Raw genomic sequence first — 21026 nt, 5'->3', positions numbered from 1 at the left:
CCTTGGAAAGCAAGAGGACCCAGCCTAGGTCTTAAAAATAGTCCTGCCCACCCCTTGGGTTCTGTCTTCACTGCCATCCAGGAGATGCCAAAGGAGCTTCTCCCCAGTGAATGGAAGGGAAATTTGGGATGGGAGAGTGACAGGTGATGGTGACAGCGTGGGAATTCTTGGGTGCCTGCTGTGCTGGGCTCTCCTGGAGTCTTCATCCCAAACACCCCAAGGCAGGGCTGTCCCCCCCATCTCGCAGATGAAGAAACTGAGCCTCACGGGGGTGGAGTTCCTTGGCTCACGTCACTGTGGTAGGAAGAGCCAGAGCCGGGGTTTGAGGCCAGGGTGGCTGCCTGAGGAACCCATACCTGGTCGTCTTGCCCCACTTCTGGTTAGGGGAGAGAGGAGGGCCAGACAGAGAGGCAGGAGATCTCACCGATAACAAGCAGGCCCGGAGATAGAGGGATCGGCAGACAGGAAATTGAGGTGGCTCAGATTTGGAAGTCATCGGACCCGAGTCTCACAGTGAGTAAGTGCCACAGCTGGGTTTGGGGGGGCCCCAGGGTTCCTGGGGGAGGCAGAGGCAGGAGAGGGGAGTGGAGGGAAGGGGGACAGAAGTGAAGCCCCAGAGGAGTGCTAGGGGTTGGGGCCTTGCTGAGGGCTGACTCCCTTTCCCGGGCCTTGACTCCCACAGGCCCTGACCTGCCTCCCCCACCCTCTGGTCCTGCCCCTTTGGCTGGCAGCAGCCCCACCTCTGTGACGCCCCAGTTTCCCCCCTCCTTGGAATGGAGAAGGGAGGGCCCCGAGGAAGCCAGGGGCCCACCTGGGCTTGGGCTGTGGGGAGGGAGGAGGAGGGACAGGAGGAGAGACACAGAGCCTGGAGAACAAGGCAGAGGGAGAGAGAGAGAGAAGGAGGTGGAGGGAGGCAAAGACAGAGAGACACAAAGAGAGATGAATTAAAGGAGTCCTTCAGAGAGAGACTGAGAGAGACAAAGATAGACAGAAAGACAGAAAGGCACAAGCACGGAGAGGCAAGGAGAAATATGGCCACAGAGTTACAAAAAGGAAGCAACCGCCAAAGATGAAGAGAGACAGACCCAGAAGGATGCAGGCAGAAGGAGAACCAGAGAGAAGAGGGGCTTGGAGAGGTGACAGAGGCAGGCGGGCAGGTGCACACACCCCACCCCCAGGGCAGTAAGGCAGGGCGAGGAGGCCCAGTCATCCGGGCCACCACCGGCACCTGCCTTCCGCCTGATGCTCTGACCCAATCTGCCTCTGACCCAAACCACCGCAGCTGCCGCCGCCGCCACCCCCAGCCGGCACCCAGAGCCCTAGTCCCAGAGCCTGTGAGTTGGGGAGGGAAGGGAAGACCCTCTTGCAGGGGCCTGAGCTCCCACAGAGGCCCAGGCCTCCTCTGCCTCCGCGCCATTTCTCCCTCTGCCGTGTCCTTCCTGGCTTGGGCGGGTGCTCTCTGCTTCTGTCTCTCCTACTGGCTGCCCTGCCCCCAACTTCAGTGACCTCCGATCCCTGCTTTGATAGCCGAATCCAGCCCTCCACCCCACCCCCCTGCAGGCCAGGGCAGCTGAGGGCACTGGCTCTTCCCCGGACCAGCCCCACCCAGTTCCATCTGTCTGTCCGTCAAAGGGGCAGGGATTCAGAAGGACAGGGCTGGAGCACTGTCCTTAGTAGCCTGAGCCCCCTACTGCACACCCTGGCAGCTCTCAAAGGGCCTATAGCACCCTGGGGTGGAGGCAGAACGGCCCTGGGGGGTGCTGGCTAGGTCTCAGGTGGGCAAGAAGGAAAACATTCTCCCAGATGCATCTCACGGGTACCATGGCTGACTTAAAACAGGGCCAGCCAAACCCTTACCCCAGCTAAAGACCCTCCCAGCATCAGCCACATCCTTCCTGGCTATGGCTACAGAGAAGCTTTTAGCTGAGATCGGCCCCTCCAAGGCCACCTTGATACCAGATTTTTTTTTTTAAAGCTTTGGAGGCTGGGACATGGTGAGAACTTGGGCATTCCTCCAACCGTGTTGTTTCTCCCTGGGGAGAGCCAGAGCAGGCAGGGGAGGGAGGAGAGGGCATGAACCAGTCCCTCCCCAGTCTCCCCATAAAGTGATTGGGCCCCTTGTCCCTTCTTGTTCCCAGAAGAACGTGGGGCCTGCGCTTCCCCTCTCCAGACCATGATGATTCTTCAGTTAATCATGCTTGCTCTGGTGACAGGTATGATGGGGGATGCAGGAGGGCAAAGGCCTCCCTCTCTGGTCTCTAGGGTCCCTCAACCCTCTTGTCTGGATGGTGACCGAGCCAATGCTGAAGATACAGAATAACTCACAGGGCATCCAAATGGGTATAGGAGCCATAGTAAGGTCCTGAATGCCCCTCGCTGGGCCAAGCATAATCCCTTTAGATGCTAGAATGGGGAGAGGTCAAGGAGGGTCTCAAGGGAGGGGCTGGGGCAACTGTTGTGCGGCAGAAGACAGCACAGAACGGTAGTTATTGACCAACTAGCCGCGAAGGATTTCAGTCATTTAATACCTGGTCCATCCAGATGATGCATTTCAGCGGGACACCAGGCTGGGACCTAGGCTACCCACCCCTTCTCTGTTCTCCCCACCCCCACTTCTGGGAGTTGTCTCATGCCTGAGCCCCCTCTTTTGCCCTCACTCCCCTCCAGGGCATGTAGGGGGAGAGACCAGGATCATCAAGGGGTACGAGTGCTCTCCTCATTCCCAGCCCTGGCAGGTGGCTCTGTTCCAGAAGACACGGCTGCTCTGTGGGGCAACTCTCATCGCTCCCAAATGGCTCCTGACAGCAGCTCACTGCCGCAAGCCGTGGGTGCGGGGGCTGGGGCGGGCCGGCAGGGGGCTGGAGATGGAGAGATGGATGGAGAGGGGTTTGGGGATGGGGAGGACGTGGTGGGGTCCAAGATGGACATGGATGATGGACACTGAGCCGGGATGGAAGGACGGAAGGCATTGGACCATTGGTGCTGGGAGGGGGGTTGGGTGCTGGGATGGGGATAGGGTTGGGAAGGAGGCTTCCGTGGGAAGTGGGAATGAGTGAGGTCAGAAGGGGAGCTATGTTGCTTTGTTCTCTCAGGTGCTCTCATCCCTTCCCTCTCCGCCATGTCTCTCCCCGCCTCCCCTCTCCTGCCTCTCCCCTGCCTTCCATCTCTGACCGCCATCTCTCCCACCTCAGCCGATATGTAGTTCATCTGGGGGAGCACAACCTCCAGCGGCGGGATGGCTGTGAGCAGACCCGAGTGGCCACCGAGTCCTTCCCCCACCCAGACTTCAACAACAGCCTCCCCAACAAAGACCACCGCAATGACATCATGCTGGTGAAGATGGCAACCGCAGCCTTCATCACTGGGGCCGTGCGACCGCTCACCCTGTCATCGCGCTGTGTCACTGCGGGCACCCGCTGCCTCATTTCTGGCTGGGGCACCACGTCCAGCCCCCAGTGTAGGGGCTCCAGAGGGGGACATGGAGGGGAGGGGTGGGTGATCCTGATTGTGGAAGGACAGAGGGAACCAGAGGAGCCTTCAGAGGGGAGATTCCCAGAGTACAAGAGTACGAGAGGGGGCTTCCTGGGGGTGTCAGTGGTGGGATAAGTCAAAAAGAAGAGGGAAAGCGTAAGAGCCAGGTAGGGTAGAGACTAAAGTCTTAGCCTGGGGGTCAGACAGACATGATGTGCCATACATGTGCTCACTGTAGGACCTCAGGCACGTGGCTTTGCATCAGAACCCTGGTTTTCTTCTCTGTAAAATGAGGATGATCTCACCCACCTACCAGGGCTGGATCAGAGATAGTGTCTATAGAACGACTGCCATAATACATTTACTCGCTAGCATTACCCGTGCTGTTGCTAGGAGCACAGAGATGAGTTGGGTGCAAGCAAGAAGGACGGGGACTGGCTGTAGTGTGTGGGCAGAGCAGGCACTGCAGCGTGGGGAACGGGGCCAGGGTCCCTCGTTTTCCACATCCATTCATGCCATTTCCACAGTGCACTTGCCCCATACGTTACGATGCGCCAACATCACCATCATTAAGCACGAGGAGTGTGAGAAGGCCTACCCCGGCAACATCACAGACACCATGGTGTGTGCCAGTGTTCGGGAAGAGGGCAAGGACTCCTGCCAGGTCAGGGGACAGGGCCTGGGTCTCCAGCTGCATCCCCATTCCCGTCTCCTACCTCAACCATCTCTTCATCTACAGCTACAACCTCATTCCCAACCCTGACCCTGTCTCACCCTGCCACCCCAACTCCGTGTCCACCCCTAGTTCCCATTCCTAACCTCCACGGGATCCCCAGCTCCATCCCCATTCCCACCCCTATTTCCAGCCCCAACATCCCCCAGTCAACCCTAACCCCATCTTTATCGCCACCCATACTTCAACCTCATCCCCCAGCATCTCGTGAACCCCATTCTCAATCTCCACCCCACTCCTAACACCATCCCTACAACATCCCAGCACCACCTCCTCCCTACCACAATGCCCAACCCTGTCCCCCTCCCATGGCCAAGCCACTTTTCTGACCGGTTGTCTCTCTCTCCATACCTAGGGTGACTCTGGGGGACCTCTGGTGTGTGATGGGTCTCTTCAAGGCATTATCTCCTGGGGCCAGGATCCGTGTGCTGTCACCAGAAAGCCTGGTGTCTATACAAAGGTCTGCAAATATGTAGACTGGATCCAGAAGACTATGGATAATAACTAGCCAGGACCAGCCCAACACCCCCAATCTCTACTTGGTGATGTGACTCTTACTCATTCTGTTAATAGTCAAGCCTGAGCGAGGATGCTTTTATGTATTTTCTTTTCAGCCTCCTGAATGATGAGAGAGTCTGTAGCTTAATAATCTGCTTGGGGTTTGGAATCAGTGAGGCCTGGGTTCAAATCTTGTCTTGTATTAATTTGTGATTCTGGAAGAGATAAAAGTTGTTTCATTCACTGTTGTATCCTTGAGCCCCAAAGACAGCTTCTGGCACGCACCAAGGTTTCAATAAATACTTGCTGAACGAATGAATCTTTGGAGTGCTTTATATGCCAGACCCTGATCTAAGGGCTTTTAAACAAATCAGCTAACTTAATCTTCACAAGATTCAGTGCCATTATTATGCCCATTTTGCAGATGAGGAAACTGAACACAGAGAAACTAGCCACTTGCTCAGTCACACAGCCAGTAAGGAGAAAAGCAAGGAATCTAAAGCAGTGTCTCCTTTTTTCATTCTTTTCTTTTCTTTCTTTCTTTCTTCCTTTTCTTTTTTCTTTTTATTTTTTTAAAGATTTTATTTATTTATTGGACAGAGAGAGATCACAAGTAGGCAGAGCAGCAGGCAGAGAGAGAGGATGAAGCAGGCTCCCTGTTGAGCAGAGAGCCGGATGTGGGGCTCGATCCTGGGACCCTGGGATCATGACCTGAGCCAAAGGCAGAGGCTTAACCCACTGAGCCACCCAGGCGCCCCTACTTTTTTCTTTTTTTTAAAGCAAAGTGATTTCTTAACTACCAAGCGAAACTGCCTTGACTGAGGCTCAGTTTTCTTATCTGTAAAATTGTGCACTTAAAGGAATGATAGCACAGTAGGTAAGTCAGCCTGCCCATAATTAAGAAAAGGAGCTCCCAACTGTTTTTCTTTCCAACCTCCAGGCGAGGTAGTTTCCCCAGACTTGTGCTGGTCTGTAGGACAGCCACTAACCACGTACGGCCTTCTAAATTAAAATAACCTAAAATGAGAAAAGGAGTTCTTAGGTCACGCTCGCCACATATCAGATGCTCTGTAGCCACATCTGACTGCTGTACGGAATAGCACATAGAGGGCACTTCCCCTGTTGTAGAGAGTTCACCTGGGTGGCGCAGAGCTGGACAACCTCTGCAGTTAACTCAGTTCCCACTGGAGAAGATGCCCCCAAACTAGTCCAGAGCTCAGGATCTTGTTTTGATGCCCTGCTCGCCTTTCAGGGGAGGTTGCTGCCATGAGGAGTAAGAGCCTGGAGCTGGAACTGGGGCCTCCTGGTTGTTAGGTAGACTTGCTGTGTGACCTTCTGTGAGTCACTGCCTTCTCTGAGCCTCAGTTCCTCACCTGAAAGGAGGGAGTTGGTCCAGGTGATACTGACACTCCTCTGTGGCCTTGGCCTCCTGTGATTCACGGGCCCATGTGTCATATGAAGGCACACTGATGGCAGGAAGGATCTGATGGGACCACACTTGGGTGTGATCTGCTGCCCTCCCCCCGCCCCCCAACCCGCCCCCTGCAGGAGAAGGAAGAGGGGTGCTAGTCACTGGGACCCACAGTGAGCCCACTGCTCGGGGCTCAGCACAGAGCTCCACACCGGTTCTGGGGCTCTGCCTCCCTCTCTGCTCCCCTTCCATCTCTGTGATTTCTTCCTCTCCTCTTCCTCCTCCTCCTTCTTCTTCTTCTTTTTAAAGATATTATTTATTTATTTGACAGACAGAGATCACAAGTAGGCAGAGAGGCAGGCAGAGAGAGGAGGAAGCAGGCTCCCCACTGAGCAGAAAGCTCGATGTGGGGCTTGATCCCAGGGGGGGCTTGATCCCAGTCTGGGATCATGACCTGAGCCGAAGGCAGAGGTTTGAACCCACTGAGCTGCCCAGGTGCCCCTATGTGCTTTCTTCTTTTCCTTGTCTCTGTGTGTCTCAGTCTTTAAGTCTTCTATCCTTTCCTTCCATCTGTCTTATCTCTGGCCTCCCTCTTTCCTGGAGGGCATTCTGCTTTTCTCAGTCATTAAGTAGGCATTTCCTTGTTTATTTTCCTCTCTCTTGGTGGTAATCACCTCTCTCCAATGCTATCTCTGAGACCCTGAGGCTACCCAGGGACAAGGCATCCTCTCTCCCCACCTGAGAAGGCATTTTGGAACAGGAGACCTGGGGAATCCCCGTGCGGTCTAGCTCCAAAAAGGGTGTTTGGGGCTCTAGAAGAAGCCTGTATTCCCGGGGCCCCTCCCAGAGCAGGAATCTGGGGCCCAGGTTGGGTGCCAGTCCCACCCACGGTATAATTAGGGAGAGGGAAAGGAGGGAGTGAATCCCTGGGGGGAGGGTGGGGAAATTTCCGGGCTCTTTGAGGTTAAAAGGGAAGGCCAGGCCCAGGGGTCCCAGGCCACAGGATTTCAGCAGCCCACTCGGCAGGGCACAGCCACTTCTGGGTCTCCTTCTTCCTTCCAGCATCGACTCCCAGGTGAGGTGGGATGCACCTCACCTTAGTAGGGGCGTGTTGTGAGAGCATGGGTGGGGACCTTCGGGTCGCGGGCAGCCCTGGTTGAGCCTCAGTTTCCCTATCTATGGCATGCGCCTCTGAACCTCGGACCCCCGTCCACCTGTGAAGGAGGGCGAACCCCAAAGGCTGCTGGGCAGACAGTCCAGGAAAGCTCGGGCTGGGACCTCGCTCCCCCTTCGGGCGTAGGGAAGTCAGGAGGACGCCACAAGAGGCGTCATTAGGGTAATTGTGCCCGTATTGGGTGTTCCGGGCCCCAATCGCCTGTCTGGCGGTCCGCCCCTGAGGTTGAGGGCCGACGTTTTCAGCGGGTCCGCGCGGGCTGGCTTGGCCCAGGTCGGGCAGATGGGCGAGGTGGGGTGGGTGTGGGGGTGTCTCTGATGAGGCATCTGTTTTAATTCGTCCTGGCCCCCCAGTCTCAGTCCTGGCCATGGGACTCCCGCACCGCCACCTGTGCACCGCCTCTAGCGCCCGGGCCCTGTCGAGGCTGCTGCTGCCGCTGCTCGTGACGCAACTGTGGGGTGAGGCGGGCAACAGGGCTTGGCCGGAGGTCCCCGGGAGAGTGTGCTCTCATCACCAGCCCCCGCGCACCGCGCCTCCTCTGGGGACCCCAGCACCCACCCGCGGATCCAGAGGAGGCTCGGGCCCAATTCCGCCCTGCCCCTCTCCGAGCTCCTCGCCGGGGGATCCCGACCCCAGCACTCAGCCTGGATCCCGACTCCTTTCTCCCCGCGGCCTACTTTCCCGGCCCCTTACTAACCCCGGCCCCTCTCTCAGTCCCATTCTGTCCCCGCCCCTTCTTACTCCTCGCGTTTCTCCCCAGTCTTGCCCTACTGCTCTGCCCTCGCCCCTCTCTCCACCTGCTGCGCACATCCCGCCCCTGCTCCGCAAGCTCCGTCGCGTTCTGTCGTCGCCCCCTGGTGGCCCCGTCGCCTTCCATTCCCGCTCTGCTCCGGGCGCTGCCCTCTGTCCCTGTCCCTGTCCCTGTCCCTCCAGACCCACCCAGTTCGCTCTCCTAACCCTAGTCCGCTCTAATCCTGCCCCCTTCCCCTTTCCCGCTGTTCTTCTCCTGCCACTTCCATTCGGTTCCTGCAGGACCCCCAATTTGCACGCCCCCAGCTTCCCTGGTTTTTGCTGCGGGGCCCCCCAGCTCTGGCCCTAAACCCAGCCCTTGTCCTGCCTGCTCTGATCTCCACCCCTTTTCTTTCTCCAGCCGCGGAGGCGGTGCTGCTCCCCAGAAACGACACCAGCGTGGACCTTGTGGCCTCCGGCGCTCCTTGCGCACGCGGTTCGCAGCCCTGGCAGGTCTCCCTCTTCAGTGGCCTCTCGTTCCACTGCGCGGGCGTCCTGGTGGACAAGAGTTGGGTGCTCACAGCCGCGCACTGCAGGAACAACAAGTAAGGGGAGATCCTCGGGGCAGCCACGGAGGGGCTGTGGAGCAGGTCCCTGGGAGGAGGCGGGAAGGGCTGGGGCACTTGAGTCCATGTGCGAGTCAGTGCTGGAGGACTTCCCGTAGGAGGAGAGGTGGGGTTGTGCTGTGGCCGCCAGGGGGCGGTGTGGTCCTTCTGAGCGTTTCTGGGCCTTCCGCCACCCCTGTCTTGCTGAAACTCCTTGGGTTCTGTTGAAGTGTAGATAGTTGTAGGCCACAGACAGAAGTCAGGACCTGGTGTGGTTAGTAATTTCGAACTAAGGAAATTGTTCCCCTTATGAGCTGCCACTGAGGGAGGAAGGAAGAGAGGCTTACCCCAGCACTCAATTCTTGCGCAGCTCAGAGACCCAAATGTCTAATCATTCTTCTCTGTTTCCCAAGAATTCAAGCCTCCAGCTCCACACCCCCCCCCCCCCCGGGACCTCCTCCCTCAGACCCCAGAGTCCAGACTTCTACCTTGCTACTAGTACCCTCCTTCCCAGGGACTCAGAGTCTGGTCCCAGTTCCTAACGAGGCTTTGCCCTCATATATCTCTTCCCTCCCTAGTCCTCTATGGGCTCGCATTGGGGACGACCACCTGCTCCTCCTCCAGGGCGAGCAGCTCCGCCGGACCACTCGCCAAGTCATCCACCCCAAGTACCACCAGGGCTCAGGCCCCATCCTGCCGAGGCGGACAGATGAGCATGACCTCATGCTGCTGAAGCTGGCCAGGCCCGCTGTGCTGGGGCCTCGCATCCAGACCCTGCGCCTGCCCTACCGCTGTGCCCAGCCCGGAGACGAGTGCCAGGTCGCTGGCTGGGGTACCACGGCTACCCGAAGAGGCAAGAGCGGGGGTCCCTGAGGCCAGTATCCCGGGGAATACCTTGAGGGCCAGGACGATGGGTCTGAGGGAGGAGGGGATTGGGGGCGTGGACTCCTGGGTCCTGGAGGATTAAGGGCTGGCCACCGGTTTACCTACTGTTTCCTCCCATCAGTGAAGTACAACAAGGGCCTGAGTTGCTCCAGGGTCACTGTCCTGAGCTCTAAAGAGTGCGAGGTCTTCTACCCTGGTGTTGTCACCAACAACATGATGTGTGCAGGACTGGACCAGGGTCAGGACCCCTGCCAGGTAGGGACTGGCTGTGGCGGGTCTCTGATGCATGGGAGCTAGGATAGGAAAGTTATGAGAAATCAGAAGGCCCCATCGCTGTCCCCAACCCCAGCCCAGAGTCATCCCTGTGTCCAACACTATCCCATCCCTACCCCAACTTCATTCCCGTCTCTGATTCTATCTGCTCTGCTCACCTGTTTGTGCCTGGCTCTACCCACTTCCCACCCCATCCTCAACTGCATTTCCACCTTCTGGCTATTCCTAAACCCCGACCCCATCCCTGCCTCTCCATCTGTCTTCATCCCCTCACCTGCCACAAGCTGTAATCCCAGCGGCAATGCGCTTCCATTCTCATCCCCGCTCCGATATCCACGGCCGCCAGTCCAGCCCCATCCCAACCCAGCTCATACTTAATTCCAACCCCACCCCAAGCTCATCTTTACCCAAAGGTAACTCCAACCCTGCCCAAACCCCTTCCTTCCCTATCACTATCCCAGACCCTCAAGTGACAGCCCTTGGATCGCTGTATTTATTGGATCTCTCCCCCTACCCCCCAGAGTGACTCCGGTGGCCCTCTGGTCTGTGACCAGACCCTGCAGGGCATCCTTTCATGGGGCGTTTTCCCCTGCGGCTCAGCTCAGCATCCAGCTGTCTACACCCAGATCTGCAAATACAGCTCCTGGATAGAGAAAACCATACGCTCCAACTGACCCGAGGCCCTGCCACTCCACCAGCTGCCGTCTTGCTCCTTCCTTCACAGTTGTGGGGGCTGAATTCTCCCCCTGTTCTGTTCGAACCTCCACTGCCCAACACCTGCTAACATCTTTCCTCATCTCCCCCTGCCTACTGCTGCTCTTTCCACACTTTGAAGCCAAAGTGTCAATAGAGGTGGTCAAGTTTAATTCAAGAGAAGCAAGGAAGCTGGTGGTCACCCAGCATCTGAGAGAAGTTGTCACTCACTCAGCCTGCCTCCCTCTGCTAATCCCTGCTGTGTGACCTCGGGCAAGCAGAGTAACCTGTCTGGGCCTCTGTTTCTTCATCTGGAAGATGGGGACAATGGAGTGCCTGCCTCAGAGGCAATGTGAAGAGACGATCATACAACACGACCATACAACACGAGTGCATAGGTTGCTATGGTAACTGTTAGTAAAGCATTAACATAGGGGTGGCAAGCCCTAACTGAATGTTCCCTGTTGTCATGATCTGTGAGCAGGTCCTGGTGAGGATGAACATATGTAACTTCGTGTCCTGGGGAGAAAAGCACAGGAGTAGCACCCCCGTCCCAAGCCCCCGAGCCCCATCCTCCATATCCCCATCCCTCAGGGCTGATGGGAGAATCACACTCCCCACCCTCCCCTCAATGTCCATGAAGCACCCCTTAACCACTTCCTTCCTCCCTCCCACTGTTCCCCACGTCTGGGTCCACCCAGCACCAGTTCCTCCTGTCCCAGCAGGAGCTGGGCCACCTCTGAGTCATCTGGTCCCTTCTCTGCCTTCCTGGGGCCACTAGAACCCAAGGGACCTCACCACAGATCCACCTCAGCCTCCAAGACCAGAGGAACCCGCCTCACCTTAGTTGCTAAGTTCAAGGAAAGAAGTCCTCTGAGATTTAGGGGAAGTTTTTTGTTGAGATCCCTCTCCATTCTCTCACCAATCACAAGCCCCAGTCCCAGTTCCACCATATCCCCATTCTCCTCTGAGCCCCTCACAACCCCCAGTCCACCGCCATCCCCACCCTATCCCAAATTGGTTTGGAAATTTCACCCTGGAAATATGGAAGGAGAAGGGTTCTTCACCTTTCTCAGAAAGTGTCTCCATGTAAATATTCCTATGCTGGGGGTGTATTCTACACAGAATCCAGGCAGAGCTAACCAATGTTTGGGAACCTCCATTTAGCCTGGACTCTGGAGACGTAACATCAGCTGAACATATGCACAACAGAGATGTTCCACTTCTGAGCACCTATTATATGGCAGGGGGGATGCTGGGCACTGAGAACATAGTGGTGACCACCACCACGAGGTCTTTGCCCCTACAGAGCCCACGGAAGACTGGCACATAGTCTCCAGCTCCCTTCCTCTGCCCCCATTAGCACACCCAGGAAACGCCAATCAGACATATCAGCTAAGTTTGTCATGCAACACTCGAAGAGGTGGGAACTTGATTCATTTTTAAAGGCACATCACCCATCCCTTTAGTCATCATACTACAAGTGTTTACTGAGCTGTGTCCTACTCTGGGTCCTGGAGATGAATCAGCCCGAGTTCTACCCTCAAGGAGCTGCTAGTCAGGTCAGAGAGACAGGCAAGGCTTCCATTCTTGTCATTCAGGTTTCTACGCAAATGTCACCTCAGGCCTTCCAGGATTGCCCTGGCTAAAGGGGTCCCCTGCGTCACCAGGAAAACAGTCCATTGCTGGGCTTATTTCTTTTGCAGCACTTGTTAGAACTGGAATGACCTCATTTGTTTGTTTACTGCATAATGGTCTGTCACCCGTCTCTCCCGACTCAGTCCATGAAAGCAGGGACTCTGATTTATTCACTAGTGATTTTTCTTTTTTAAAAAAATTATTTAAATCATTTACTTGTCCGAGAGAGAGAAAGAGAGAGAGAGAGCGCACAAGCAAGGGGAGCGGCAGACAGAGGAAGAAGCAGGCTCCGCCAAGCAAGGAGCCAGACATGGGGCTCAATCCCAGGACCCTGAGAGATCACAACCCGAGCCGAAGGCAGAAGCTTAACTGACAGAGCCACCCAGGCGCCCCACTAGTGATTGTTCTTTAAGTACCTGGTACAGTGCCTGGCACACGGAAGCAACTCAGTGCATCGATGGATTAACAACACAAATTGATCATTGCTAGAAGGAGGCATGGGGTGCCCTAAGCAGAGGCCATGGACTCTTTCTGAAGGACTCAGGGAAGACTTCTCAGATCAGGGGACATTTGCATGGGGTTTAAAAGGATAAGTAGGAGTGTACTGGGTAGAGAAGGAAATGTATTTCTGTCACTTATTTTGTGATCTTGAGAAAATTACTGGAATGTTCTCTTGATCTCAGTTTTCCCCTCTGTGGAATAGGGTCAAAGAGTGAGAATTAAATGAGATAGTATACATGAAACCTGCCAGGCACAGAGTACGGTCAATAAATGCAGCTATCGGGGTGCCTGGGTGGCTCAATGGGTTAAGCCTCTGCCTTCCGCCCAGGTCATGATCCCAGGGTCCCGGGATCGAGCCCCGCATCTGGCTCTCTGCTCAGCAGGGAGCCTGCGTCCCCCTCTCTCTCTGCCTGCCTCTCTGCCTACTTGTGATCTTTCTTTCTGTCCATTAAAAAAATAAAATCTTTAAGAAAAAATAAATGTAGCTATCAAGGGTCACCTCGGTGGCTCAGTGGGTTGGGCATCGGACTCTTGGTCTCAGCTCAGGTCTTGCTCTTAGAGTCCTGAGTTTGAGCCCGGCGTTGGGCTCCATGCTGGATATGGAACCTACTTTTAAAAAACAAATAAATAATTTTTTTAAAAAAGGTAGCTATGGAGATGTTATCAGAAGCAGTTAGTATGACACATAGTGTCTCTTCAGTTTCAGTCTCTACTCTTCCATCCCTATCCGGAGACAGAACAAGACGCTGTATAACCACGAGTGATGTGTATTGTAATTGAGGCAGTGCAGGGCTCTAGAGGAGAGGGATAGACTTAACACATGTGTTGAATGCCGGCTATGTGCTGGGCGCTGTTGTAAGTACTGCATGTGGGTTAATTCACTCAATCACCCCCCCAACCTGGATTACTATTACTTCTTAATATATAGGCCAACAGAGAGGTCCAGTGACTTGCCCAAAGTCACACACTTCATAGTGGCCAGCACTGAGATCTGGACCCAGGTGGTCCAGTTTCAGAGACCATGCTCTAAACCAAGTGACACATTCCAGGGGAGCCCAGACCCAGAGTGATAATCAGGTTTACAGCAATAGAAAGTGGAGGAGCCTGTGAGTGTCCAGGGGAGGAAAAGATGCATTCTTCCTTGAGAAATCAGAGGAGACCTCCTGGAGGAGGGCGCATTTAGGTTGAATCTTGAAGGACGAGTAGGAGTGTACCAGGAAAAGAATATGGAGAAAGACATTCACTCATTTAATTAACATCTCCTGAGGCCTCCTGAGAGCTCAGCCCCAAATGGGTGATCTGGGGACTTAGAGTTGAATCATATCTGGGCTTGGCCCTGCAGGTCTGCCTACCCGATGGGGAGGAGGGATGGGGAGAGAGGCAGGTGGGATGGACTGATGGGGACAGGGGAGGGGAGGAGATGAAAAAAGAGGGCAATGTTCTCAGAACTTGGCCCAGATCAGGTGGTGTTAAGAAAAAAGGAAAGTGCTTACTTCCAGGCAGGCTGGGCACGTGGGTCTTGGGTGATAAGGATATGAAGAAAGGCGTAGGGTAGTTTATGACAAGAGTGAGTCAATCCAGTTGGGACCATATTTCCTCAACCTTCTAGGAGAGGCCTTTGTCCTTGCAGGAAGGGGCCCAAATGCCCGGAACAGGGAGGGCTCTGTAGGGGGTGCACACGTGAGTGGCTTCTTGTGGTCTCTGGCTTGCTTGGTCTGTGTCTTTCCCTCTCTCTCCTTCCCTCACCCTGAATCCTTCTGTACCTCTGTCCTTCTCTCTTTTCTTAATTTGTTCTCTTTCCCTGGAAAGGGGGTCCTCCTACATATCCCTCCAGCCTGCCCCAGGCACCGGTCCTAGCTCACCACAGTTTCATTCAAGATAAATCTGCTTCCGTTTCAGGACCCAGCCTTAGGGATCACCTTTCTCTCCCTCTTCCTTCCTTCCTTTTTTTTTTTTTTTTAGATTTTATTTATTTATTGGACAGATAGAGATCACAAGCAGGCAGAGAGGCAGGCAGAGAGAGAGGAGGAAGCAGGCTCCCCGCTGAGCAGAGAGCCCGACGAGGGGCTCGATCCCAGGACCCTGAGATCATGACCTGAGCCGAAGGCAGAGGCTTAACCCACTGAGCCACCCAGGCGCCCCTCTCTCCGTCTTCCTCTTCCAGACCCCTGCATCCTGCATCCAGGTCCTGCATCCTGACATCATGGGAATGAGGGTTCCCCTCTCTGGAGATCTCAGGAAGACTCCACATCCCAGGGCTCCTCCCTCATTCAGCTCATCCCTGGCCCAGCAGGCCACCAGCTCATCCGGCTGGTGGGGGGGGGTTCCCCTGCATTGCCTCCATTTCCAAGGCCCCCAGTCAAGGCCCCAGGGCTTCCCCCTCCCCCTGGGACGTTTCCCAACCCAGATTAATCACCAGGGCGGCCCCAGAGAGGAGGAAGGAGATGGCATGGCTTACCTTCAAGAAGCACGGCCGGCAGCCTGAACACATGCTCAAGACCCAGGCGCCCCAAGGTCATGAGGCTGGGATTCGTCTGTGCTCTGTTTTCTCTCCTGGCAGGTGAGGCTCCAGCCGTCCATCCTGCTGCCTCTCCATGGTCCCGGTACCCCTGCCAGCCAGCTTGCCCTTGACCCGCCAGACTTCAGGTCCTTCCTGGTAGGCATCTAGCAGGTCTCCCCCAGCCCTCCTACCATGCTTGTCATTGACCCCTTTGCCTCCACCCCACCCCAGGGCATGGCTGGGCAGACACCCGAGCCATCGGGGCTGAGGAATGCCGCCCCAACTCGCAGCCCTGGCAGGCCGGGCTCTTCTACCTCACCCACCTGTTCTGCGGGGCTTCCCTCATCAGTGACCGCTGGCTGCTCACAGCTGCCCACTGCCACAAGCCGTGAGTGACCTGGGCACCACTGGGGCGAGGGAGAGGGGCAGTGCTGAAGGTAAGGGAGGGGTGGGGGGGGCAAGGCGCCTTCAGTAGAGGAGGGAAGGAACTGTGGTTGGGAAGGATTTGGCCTTCATTTCTGTTCCCAAAAGTTCAACTCTTAGAATTAGAGTTGACCCTCCAAATTCCAGAGTCCCAAATAATCTGATTATTAGAGTCTAAAATTCAAAACTCTTAGAAACCTAGGCTCAGACCCAGAAAAATCCAGTCATGAACTCCTAAAATCTCAGATCTGTGAGATTCTACATCAGTTTCAGTGAATTCTAGAATTGAGACTCAGACTCGTAGAATCTTAGGAGTCTAGAGCAGGGCAGCTCCGTGGGTATATATCTCCAGCCACATAGTTAAGTTTAAATTTTCTTTTTTTTTAAGATTTTATTTATTTATTTGAAAGAGCAGAGTGATGGGGAGAGAGAGAGAGTGTGTGTGCACGAATTGGGGGAAGGCAGAGGTAGAAGCAGACTCCCAACCCAAGCAGGGAACCCTGGGCAATCCCAGGACCCTGGGATCATGACCTGAGCCAAAGGCAGACACTTAACCCAGTGAGCCACCCAGACACCCCAAGTTTAAATTTTCTAATAGACATATTACAATAGTTAAAAAAAGGATTAACATTAATTTTAATAATAGATTTAGTTTGACACACTCAAACCATTATTTTATTTTATTTTAATTTTTTAAATTTAAATTCAATTAGCCAACATATAGTACATCATTCGTTTTTGATGTAATGTTCAATGATTCATTGGTTGCGTATAACACCCAGTGCTCATCAGCTCATGTGCCCTCTTCAATGCCCATCATCCAGTTACCCCCTCCCCCAACTCCCCCCCTCGTTTCCATAACCCTCAGTCTGTTTCCTAGAGTCAAGAGTCTGTCATGGCCAAACCATTATTTTAATATGCAATCCATTTTTAAATATTTATGAATGATATAGATCAGTCTTTTTGTTTAATACTATACTTCTGAAATCAGATGTGCATTTTACACATATGGCATGTCTCAGTTTGGACTCGTCACATGTCAAATGCTCAATAGTTGTATGGGAGAGCACAACCCTAGAATCTTAGGCTCAGTATCCTAGCTAGGTCCGTTGAATATAGAAGCTCATGGTCCTAGAATTTTTGATTCACAGTATCCTAGAATACTGTCACTTGCAGAATTCTAGAATCTTGAATCAATAGAATTCTAGAAGTTTATATGCATAAATGTCTTGAATCTGGTGAATTAAACAAATCTTAGAATCTTAAATCTTAGAAAGCTATCATTCCAGATTCTTAAAATCCCTAAAATTTAAATTGAGAGAATTCTAGAGTCTCAAACTATTTGAACCTAGATTCTTGAATTTCCAAAATCATAGAATTACAGAATTCTAGGGATAGTTGAGTGGCTCAGTTAATTGAGCATCTGCCTTTGGCTCAGGTCATGATTCTGGGGTCCTGGGATCAAGTCCCGTGTCAGGGTCCTTGCTAGGCAGGGAGCCTGCTTCTCCCTCTGCCTGTCGCTCTCCCTCTCTCCCTCTCTCTCTCTCTGACAAATAAATGAATAAATAAAATCTTTAATAAATACATTTTTAAAAAGAACTATAGAATTCTAGATTGATGAAATCCATTTTATAGTCCCAGAATACTAGAATTCCAGGCTCTTTAGGTCCTTGATTTCATTCAGATAATTTTAAAACCAGGCTTTTGACCTAGAGAAATCTAGAATGTTAGAATATTGGATTTATACCTGCCTCCTTAGTGCAGTAGGCAGCGCATCAGTCTCATAGAATATTGGATTCATAACATTCTAGGACATAGAATTCTAGAATCGTGGATTCCTAGGGTGTTAGAATCTTAGAATCTACCTGATGCAGAAATCCTGAATTTCTATATTACCTCTGGAAAGGGGTAGCCCATCTTGCTGTGATGTTTTTCCCTCCAGGGATGAAGCCCAGAATGCTGTGTGGGAATTTCCCATCTTGCATTGCTCCATGACAGGACCTCTTTCAGCTCAGGTCTGTACAGAAGGCTAGAATACTCAGATTTCAGCTCCAAAGACTAAGGAGAGAAGCAGAGATATAGAGGTAGAAAAGATTCGGGCTTGAGAACAAGTTGGGGAAGACTGTTTTCCAGATATGGAGCCCAGGCAATGAGGAGACAGAGATAGAAATAATGTCTCATACTCTTCAAATCCTGAATTCTTAGTCATAAGCCTGGTCGCTAAGGTCAGAGGTCAGAAGCTAAGGAATGGATATGCACATCCCCAGAGAGCCCCCAGCTGTCCAGGGCAGGAAACCAGAGCAGAACAAGTGGACTGAGAGCTTGAGTCGGGTCTCAGGAAGACATGCATTGAGGGTGAGGGATATGGCTGACAAGAAAAGCCTGAGGCCACGGATGACCCCAAACTTGGGGATTTTCCATTTCTCATCCCCCTCCATGCACACACAAACATACACACACACACACAGAGCCACTCCCCACAGAAGCCACCAGACCTGTAGGGGGTGGGGCTGTTCTTGTATGGTAGGTGGAGCCCCCATGTGCTTGCATCATTCCAGGGGACCCAGGTCACCATCAAGGCTCCAGGTGGAGCAGGAAGGAAGGTGGTTTACTTAATATGGGACTAGGAAGGGGTGTGAGCCTTTAGGAGAAAGCTACAAAGGTAGAGGCACACAAAGTGTTGGAGTGAGAAGCTGAAGCCCAGGGAGGGTGTGTGCCTTGCTTAAAATCACACAGCACTCTGGGTCATACAGAAATGACAGGGCCCCAGAGAGAGCGTGTGGCTTGTGGAGCACCTATCACTCTGGTGGACACCCAGCTTGACCTCTGAGGCCTGTCCCAACAGGTATCTGTGGGTCCGCCTTGGGGAGCACCACCTCTGGCAATGGGAGGGTCCAGAGCAACTGTTCCGGGCCACGGACTTCTTCCCCCACCCTGGGTTCAACAAGGACCTCAGGGCTCACGACCACAGTGATGACATCATGCTGATCCGTCTGCCCAGGAAGGCACACCTGGGACCTGCTGTGCAACCCCTCAACCTCAGCCAGACCTGCGTCTCCCCAGGCACCCAGTGCCTCATCTCAGGCTGGGGGGCTGTGTCCAGTCCTAAGGGTACAGCCTTGCCCACAACTCAATCCCTTGTGGCTCATGCTGAGGGTCTGAATCCCCCCTATTTCTCTGTCTCTGTCTTTTCATCTGATAGATAGATAGATGGATAGATAGACAGATAAGGAAAAAATCCAAAATGCTATAAGTTACAAGATGCATCATTTACAACCACTAAGAATAGGGATTACAGTTCCCGTGAATCCTTGTATGACACCATTTGCTGGAAGACACGCCCTGATTTCAGAGATATTTAAATATGAAAATACAGACTTCATAGAATTGAAATGAGGCCTGAGTCTCTCAGAGTCACAAATCAGCCACCCATTAGCCGCACTGAGCCTCCCACATCAGTCCTGGCTTTCAAAATGCCTTGAAAAAATAGTTTGAGTTTGAGAGATTTTACATAAAAGCCAAATTTCTGCAATTACTGGGAAAATCCAAAGAGCTGACAATGCAGGACCCGCATTCCCCAAACACCGACCGTCGGGCAGAATCAGCGGAGGTTGCCGCCTTCAGACCAGATGTGGGTTTTCTGGGCCGCTACAGTGCCCCCTACTGGCTGCTGTGTCTGCCTGGTCCCCTTCACCCACTTTTTTTTTTTTTTTTTTAAGATTTTATTTATTTATTTGACAGACAGAGAGGGAGTGAGCACAAGCAGGGGGAGCAGCAGGAAGAGGCAAAGGGAGAAGCTCTGCAGGGAGCCCGATGTGGGACTCCATCCTAGGACCCCGGGATCATGATCTGAGTCTAAGGGAGCCGTTTAACTGACTGAGCCACCTAGGTTCCCCCTCTCCACCCATTTCTATTTGCTTGTCAAGCCCACCTGAATCTGTGCCCCTGGATTATACACGTGGGTCTATGCCTATCTATATCCATGTCTGTTTTCGATATGCTGTTTCTCCCTGTGTTCCGTATCTCTTAAGTCTTTATCTCTATCTCTGTCAATGACCATGAACGTCTCCTGTCTTTCTCACTGCCTTCTCCCTTGGCATCTCGGGGCCTGTTTCTTTCTCTTTTCTCTTTCTTCATGCTTCCTCTGAGAATCTCTTTCCCCTTAAGAGGTCTATCTGCTGCAATGGTCTCTTTTTCTCTGTGCGTCATGTATATATCTCTTCTTGGCTCTCTGCATCTTTCTGTTTCCCTGTTTCTCTCTTTGGCTCTCCCCCTCTCCTCAACCATCTGTTTCTCTTTCACAGTGTGATTCTCTCTGTCACTGTCTCTTGTTTCTATCTTTGAGAGTCTTCTGCTGCAACTCTGTGGGTCCGACGGTCTGGGTGGCGGGACTGCTGAGTGTGATGGTCACAGCTGTTGATACTATGGGTGGATCTCTTTTGCTAACAGTGCAGTACCCACTGACGCTACAGTGTGCCAACATCAGCATCCTGGATCACAACCTCTGCCGTTGGGCATATCCGGGCCACATCTCGGACAGTATGCTCTGTGCCGGCCTCTGGGAGGGGGGCCGGGGCTCCTGCCAGGTGAGAGCTACTCTGGGAAGGAGCAGAATGGATATTCTGCCGGATTCCTGGGTCCTAGGGAATTAGGGAGTTGGGGGCCCCCAGAATTCATGGATGAAAGCATGGAGGGACCCAGGACACTTGGGTTCTGGGAGAGGATGGGACTGGGGCCAGGATTCCTGGAGGCCCAGACTCCAGAATCTAAAGGAGAGGACTGGGAATACAGACTTTAAGTCCTTCGGGGGAAGAGGGGACTAGGATCCCAGAGTGCTAAGTGCAGGGGTGAGGTGAGGGCTATGAGCTCATACTCCTGGGTCTGAGGCAGGAGGGACTAGTCGCCTAGATGCCTAGAGGCCAAGGTGTCGGGAGAGGAGGACACGGGGCCTCCTGAGAGGAAGTGGCCAGTGTAATATGAATACACCTGCTTAACAGTTTCTTTGCTCTTCTGCCGCTCACAGGGTGACTCTGGGGGCCCCCTGGTTTGCGACGGGACCCTGGCGGGTGTGGTATCTGGGGGTGCCGAGCCCTGCTCCAGACCCTGGCGCCCCGCCGTGTACACCAGCGTGTGCCACTACGTGGACTGGATCCGAAAAACCATGGAGGACAACTGAGCCCTCATGCCTTGGGCGACCAAGAGAGGAGGGTGGGCTCAGGGTAGCTGGAAACAGCCGGACTCCGGCCGCAGAGGTCTCAGCGGCCCCGAGACGCCTCGGATCTTGAGGCTCCGAGCCCTCAGGGCCCAACCCGTTGGAAAGCAGCGGGGAGACACAACCGGCCCTGTAGCCCCGCCTCTGTGATGTCGCCGGAGCGGGCAGCAACCCCGTGGAGCAGCTTCACCTGTGGCTCCGCGCCAGAAGCACCTCCAGCAGGCTCCTCCCCTCGGAACTTTGCCCAATGAGACTTCCCCTCTGGGCCCCACCTCTTGTA

General features: G+C 53.7%; 3 protein-coding genes across 4 annotated transcripts; all 3 read left to right on the top strand.

Annotated features, from left to right (window-relative positions):
* The first annotated feature begins 2146 nt into the window (after positions 1-2146).
* On the top strand, positions 2147-4787 carry KLK11 (kallikrein related peptidase 11). The gene is made up of 5 exons (XM_032839004.1): positions 2147-2213; positions 2668-2824; positions 3192-3457; positions 3999-4135; positions 4560-4787. Exons 1-5 carry the CDS (start codon positions 2174-2176, stop codon positions 4710-4712), a joined length of 753 nt encoding a protein of 250 aa, XP_032694895.1. The 5' UTR covers positions 2147-2173; the 3' UTR covers positions 4713-4787.
* A 2340-nt stretch (positions 4788-7127) lies between these two features.
* KLK10 (kallikrein related peptidase 10) lies at positions 7128-10848 on the top strand. 2 transcript variants are annotated; one of them, XM_032838989.1, is made up of 6 exons: positions 7128-7188; positions 7641-7745; positions 8438-8621; positions 9200-9474; positions 9628-9761; positions 10301-10848. In XM_032838989.1, exons 2-6 carry the CDS (start codon positions 7655-7657, stop codon positions 10451-10453), a joined length of 837 nt encoding a protein of 278 aa, XP_032694880.1. In that variant the 5' UTR covers positions 7128-7188; positions 7641-7654; the 3' UTR covers positions 10454-10848. The 2 variants fall into 2 exon arrangements, with proteins under 2 accessions (XP_032694880.1, XP_032694881.1); XM_032838990.1 differs by lacking the exon at positions 7128-7188 and adding an exon at positions 7501-7560.
* A 3997-nt stretch (positions 10849-14845) lies between these two features.
* Positions 14846-20862, top strand: KLK9 (kallikrein related peptidase 9). Its single transcript, XM_032838996.1, has 5 exons — positions 14846-15171; positions 15343-15499; positions 18380-18645; positions 19984-20120; positions 20558-20862. The coding sequence occupies exons 1-5, from the start codon at positions 15129-15131 to the stop codon at positions 20708-20710; spliced, it is 756 nt and encodes a 251-aa protein (XP_032694887.1). The 5' UTR covers positions 14846-15128; the 3' UTR covers positions 20711-20862.
* The last annotated feature ends 164 nt before the right edge of the window (positions 20863-21026 follow it).

This window comes from Lontra canadensis, unplaced genomic scaffold (assembly GCF_010015895.1).
Source record: "Lontra canadensis isolate GAN:19392208 unplaced genomic scaffold, GSC_riverotter_1.0 scaffold107, whole genome shotgun sequence".
Classification (NCBI taxonomy): Eukaryota; Metazoa; Chordata; class Mammalia; order Carnivora; family Mustelidae; genus Lontra; species Lontra canadensis.
This window is presented reverse-complemented; position numbering and strand designations above follow the sequence as displayed.